General features: G+C 36.6%; 1 protein-coding gene across 2 annotated transcripts; it reads left to right on the top strand.

Annotated features, from left to right (window-relative positions):
• Positions 1-3,520: 3,520 nt before the first annotated feature.
• On the top strand, positions 3,521-4,701 carry LOC127239203 (uncharacterized). 2 transcript variants are annotated; one of them, XM_051257238.1, is made up of 4 exons: positions 3,521-3,652; positions 3,812-4,053; positions 4,141-4,231; positions 4,356-4,701. In XM_051257238.1, the coding sequence occupies exons 2-4, from the start codon at positions 3,821-3,823 to the stop codon at positions 4,467-4,469; spliced, it is 438 nt and encodes a 145-aa protein (XP_051113195.1). In that variant the 5' UTR covers positions 3,521-3,652; positions 3,812-3,820; the 3' UTR covers positions 4,470-4,701. The 2 variants fall into 2 exon arrangements, with proteins under 2 accessions (XP_051113195.1, XP_051113194.1); XM_051257237.1 differs by having other exon boundaries at positions 3,568-3,697.
• The last annotated feature ends 1,312 nt before the right edge of the window (positions 4,702-6,013 follow it).

Below are 6,013 nucleotides of genomic sequence, written 5' to 3'. Positions count from 1 at the left end.
TATCCAACTGGTTTTATATCGTCTGGTGTTTGAACAATTGGTCCGAAGACCTCCCTTTTGTTTAATGAGTCAAGCCCTGATTGAATCGCATTTTCCCATTTTGGCCAGTCATTTCTTTGCCGACATTCATGAACCGATTTTGGCTCTGGATCCTCGTTTTCTTCCATTATATCAAGTGCTAAATTGTATGCGAAGGCATTATCAATAACTGCCTCTTTACGGTTCCAACATTTTCTTAAAGTAACATAGTTAATTGAGTTTTCAATAATCTCATCATGTTCTTCAAGATCGTGCTCTTCTTGAGCAATTATTTCAGGGTTGACTTCCTCGTTAGATTGAGATTTATCAATGTCATTCCTGATATTTTCATGATTATCATCATTAATTCCTCTTTTCTTTCGAGGATGTTTGTCTTTGGAACCGAGTGGTCTACCACGTTTTAAGCGTGTCGCTGATTCATTAGCACTTGTAATTTGTCCATCAGGGATAATTATTTTAGCCGGAGCATTAGCAGCTTGGATATATGATCGAGTGACTTTGCTCGAGTCATTGAATGTATCCGGTAACTGATTTGCAATATTTTGCAAATGTATAATGCGTTAAACTTCTAGTTCACACTGCTTTGTACGAGGGTCACAAAAATTCAATGGGATTTTCCAATTAATATTCCTTTTCGGTTCGTTTTTGTCTCCCCCTAATGTCGGAAAATATGATTCGTCAAAATGACAATTTGCAAATCTTGCAGTGAATAAATCACCCGTCATAGGCTCAAGATATTTTATAATTGACGGCGATTCATATCCGACATAAATGTCCAATCTACGTTGAGGACCCATTTTTGTACGTTTGGGGGGTGGAATAGGAACATAAACAGCACACCCAAAAATACGTATATGAGATATATTTGGTTCGTGACCAAATACTAACTGCATTGGGGAATAGCTATGATAGCTTGTCGGCCTCATTCTTATAAGTGTTCCTGCATGTAAGATTGCATGCCCCCAAGCTGAAACGGGCAACATAGACCTCATCAGTAATGGTGTAGAAATTAACTGCAATCTTTTAATAAGTGATTCTGCCAGGCCATTTTGTGTATGAACATGAGCAACTGGGTGCTCTACATTAATTCCAATCGACATGCAATAATCATCAAATGCATTCGATGTATATTCACCAGCATTATCCAGACGTATAGTCTTAATTGGATTATCAGGGAATTGTGCCCGTAATTTAATAATTTGGGCAAGCAATCTCGCGAATGACATATTGCGAGTAGATAATAAACATACATGTGACCATCTGGTAGATGCATCAATAAGCACCATAAAATATTTAAATGGCCCACACGGTGGGTTTATTGGTCCATATATATCCCTGTGTATTCTTTCCAAAAATGTAGGTGATTCAATACCTACTTTAGCTGGCAATGGTCTGGTTATCAATTTTCCCTGAGTGTAGGCAACACATGTTAACTCATAAACACTTTTTGATCTTTTAATGAATGGCCATGCGAATTCTCAATTATTCGCCTCATCATTATACTGCCAGGATGCCCAAGGCGATCATGCCATATTTGAAAATCGGTAGTCTTTTGATCTACCGTGAGGTGTGTTTCAACAACACCTAATCTGGCATAATATAAGTCAGTAGAGAGTGAGGGTAATCTCTTGATGATGCATTTCCTTTTATCAATGATATTGGTGATAAATAAAAATTCACCATCGGTATCACTCATAGTTTCAATGTGATAACCATTTTTTCGAATGTCATGAAAGCTCAGTAGATTTCTTCGAGCTTTAGTGGCCAACAGTGTATACTGTATCACAATTTTCGTCCCCGCAGGGAGAAATATAATGGCTTCTCCAGAGCCTTCAATTAATTTTGCACTGCCACTTATTGTATTTACATTCATTCTTTCCCTTTTCAAACGGGAGAAATATTTTTCGTGTTTCAATATAGTATGTGTCGTTGCACTGTCAATGAAACACATATTTGCATCATTTTGATTGACATCCATTTAACCTTCAAATATAAATAACGCAGTATTAATAAAGGCAGATATAAGTATTACAAAATACATTACAAAAAGGTAATATGCGATAATTTAAATATTATAAAACATAATGTAAAATGACATAATATGTCTATCACTAGGGGTTTGCTGGATCTACGAAAAAATCCGCTATATCAAGATGCGTTGTGTCGTAATCCAAAAGATCATCATCGGGGTCGTCATCGTTATCAACGTGATTAGTCTCGACCTCCTTCCCCTTTTTCTGCAATGAGGCTTGATAAAGATCGGCTAGGTGTTTGGCTGTTCTGCAGGTATTGACCCAATGGCCTTCAATGCCACACCGATTACAACTGCCAATTTGCCTCTTTCCCTATTTAGCCTTTTCGGCTATATCCCCATGTTGGGGTTTACTCTGCATCCTGTTAATGTCAAAACTGCGGCGATTGTAAGGGGTATATCGACTGCGTTGACTTTCACGACCGCGACCACGTCCACGGCCTCTACCATGTCCTCGGCCCCGTTCAGAAAATGTCACGTTCGCTTCAGGGAACGGACTGGAACCAGTGGGCCGGGACTGATGATTTTTCATCAGTAACTCATTATTTTGTCAACTAATAAAATGCATGCAATGAGCTGTGAGTACTTTTGAAAATTTTTCTCGCGATACTGCTGTTGCAGCACAACATTAGAAGCATGAAAGGTAGAGAGAGTCTTCTCCAATTTATCATTCTCAGTAACATTTTCTCCGCAGAGTTTCAACTGAGATGTAATCTGATGGATAGCAGAGTTATACTCTGTAACAGTTTTAAAATCCTGCAATCGCAGGTTAAGCCAATCATGTCGGGCTTTGGGGAGAGTGATATATTTCAAATGCCCAAATCTCTCCCTCAATTCATTCCACAAATCAAGGGGATCTTTCACCGTATTCGGACTGTAGAGGAATGTCAAAATGATGACGGATGAAAATAATAGCCTTAGCCCGATCTTGACTTGTAGCCGTATTTTCACTGGCAATTGTATGAACAAGGCCCATTGAAACCAGATGCATTTCTACATCCAGGGATCAAGTCAGAAAATTGTTGCCGGCGAGAGATAGAGGTTTAAAAGAAAATTTTGCAAGATTTTTCATAGTTTAAAAAATAAAGTAATATAGATAGTATAAAAATAAAACTTACCAAAAATAAAATAGGCAAGAGCCTCGTGCTGATAACGTGTTATATAATAATAATATATTGATAAATGTGTATATGTATATATATATAAGTAATTATTATATTTATATAATATATATATTAGTATGCAATGAATGCCAGAGAAAGATATAAAGAATTGGGAGAGAGGTAGAAAATGATTTTTTTGTGTATTTATTTTATAACAAAGGACATATATATATATATATAGGCATCCAGATCCCGTCGACGTGGTGGTTGTGTGGTTCGTAAAAATTCTAAAATTTAAAATTTGAACTGCCGTAAGGATGGAGACAAATATGGGGACTGACAGCAGCCCCACATTAATCCTGCTCTCTCTCTCTCTCTATATATATATATATTCCCTGCCATAGAAATTGTTGCGCCTTCCTCGTTCAGTCCGTTCCTTTTTTCCGCAGCAGTGTTAATCTGAGTTAATGAACTGTTGGTAGGGTTTGTGTGTGCTTTCTCTGTAGTGTGAAAAGATGTTTAAGTGAGGGTTTTCTATTGTTTTAGGGTTTCAATTTATATTTATTGATGTCAGTTGTGCTTTGTGGTTTGATGTTGTGGTATCGCTCTTCGTTCTTTGTTCTGTGTGTGTCTGCAGACAAAGAAAATGGTGATGGTATGGATGAAGAAGACGGACTCTGAAGTTAGTGTGCGAGGTTTGGACATGGCGGGGCCATGGAATGGGAACTTGAAGAGAAAGCTGCAGGTGATGGCCGATTCTCAGGCAAAGGAAAAAGCCCCGTTGCCGCTGGTGGTGGATTTCATGACCCAGAGGCATCAGTCGAGTCTTGTTCTAGATAAATCCATAGAGAATGAACTGAAGCACAGGAAGCTTCGGAGGTGCATCTCTCTCTCCCCCTCCCTCCCTCTCTCTCTCTCTCTCTCTCTCTCTCTCTCTCTCTCACTATATTGATTGTTTGTTTGCAGGATGTTATCCAACAGGCTTTCAGCTCAGAGGGCCGGCCAGAAGCAATTCAGCTATTTGGAGTACTTGAATAACTCTGCCGACCAATTACAGGTCATTATATATATATATATATATATACACCAATTAATTATATAACCCTAGCCCCTACTTGAAGAACTCATGTTGTATATCTGTGGAACTAACGAATGGGCGGATGAAACAATATAATTTGCAGAAATGTATAAGAGAGATGTGGGCACAAGTGGAGGCTATCAAAGAGCGGAACAAAGCTCTCCACCGTGAAGGAGATGCCCTCCATAACCTCGTTCGGGGATGGTTACAGTGCTGATTTGAAAAAAATCAGTATTATGCTGATTTTTCACATCAGCACGCGTTATATATATAAGTGTGTTGTTTTTTAATAATAAGAAGTGTGTTATATACAAGTATGTCATGTACTAAAATCAACTGTTGCGTGTGCTGTATGAGACTATAGCATGTGTTGTTAGTTCATGTGTTATATTTGTGTTATATTAACATATACAATGTGTTGTCTGTAGTAATATTTTGTGTTGTCTGTATTAATATTGTATGCTGTGAAAACTATTAGCATATTTGTTTTGTTCATGTGTTATATTTATATTATATTAACATATACAGTGTATTGTTTGTAGTAATATTATGTGTTATTTAATAGCACACAATGTGTTGTTCAGCACATTCAGCACTGTAGCCGCCACCCCAGATTCCAACATTATTTATTCAAGAATTGAATATGCTAAAAATGGTCGTGCAGCAAACGGTAGGCAGTTGCTTCCATAGCCAGGATTGGCCTTCTATGAAGACAGCCAACAACGAAGCCATGGGAGTAGTGCTGCTCGGCTGCTCTTGAAGCCGAAGCCATCTAATTATTTGGCACCAGAAGAGCTGGCAGGGGCACGGAAGAGGAAGAGGAAGAAACAGCTGCTGAAGATATCAACCAATTCATCAACTACGAAGCAGTTGATATCTTGAATCAATTCCTATGAATAATTGATTCAAGATTCATTAAAGAATGATTTTGATTGTATAAATTCGGATACTTATTGGTAGTCTGAAAATTGGTTTCCTAATGTACTCCAGAAAACCCTTAGAATAGAATATTTTGTATCTAATGATTGGATGAGAAAATGAAATGAAATGAAAATTCACCAAGGAAAATCACACCAATGGACTTAACTTCAATTTCTAAAGTAAAAATTACATAAAATGTATAAAAGTGCAGGAAAGTACAAGCGGAATCAACAAAAACAAGGTATAAATAATATCTTAATGTGAATAGAGTTCGGGTTCAACTTCCATAGAATAAGAAAAAACAAAAAAAAAAAAAGTAAAAAAATACAAAAAAATGCAGGATTTTTGGTTGTTTCATGTTATCTGTGATGAATTGTCTCCTTGGTCTTTTTATACCCATTATCCGAAAAAGAGGCAAATGGCACGAATAATGAGGCACGGCCTGGCGTGGAACACATAGTAATCGAAATCCGTACCAAAATAATAATTAAAAAGAATTTGGCGCAGAATTATTTTTAGTTGTGTGTGATGTTATCTTTGATGAATTGTCTCCTTGGCCTTTTTATACCTACTATCCGAAAAAGAAACAAATAACACGAATAATGAGGCACTGAACATATAGTAATCAAAATCTGTATCAACATAATAACAAAAAAAAATTTGGCGCAGAATTTTGCGACTTATTATTTTTTATATAAAAAAATAATTTATATTTTATAAAAATATTATTATTATTTAAAATAAAAATAGAGATGCGGTGCCTCTAGTATAAATTATTTTTAAAATAAAAATAAAGGCACGACACCTCTATAATAAATTATTTTTAAAATAAAAATAAAG

This window comes from Andrographis paniculata, unplaced genomic scaffold, assembly GCF_009805555.1.
Source record: "Andrographis paniculata isolate CXL003 unplaced genomic scaffold, ASM980555v1 Contig77END, whole genome shotgun sequence".
In the NCBI taxonomy this organism is placed as follows: Eukaryota; Viridiplantae; Streptophyta; class Magnoliopsida; order Lamiales; family Acanthaceae; genus Andrographis; species Andrographis paniculata.
The sequence above is the reverse complement of the archived record's forward strand: the minus strand, read 5'-3'. Positions and strand labels throughout refer to the sequence as shown.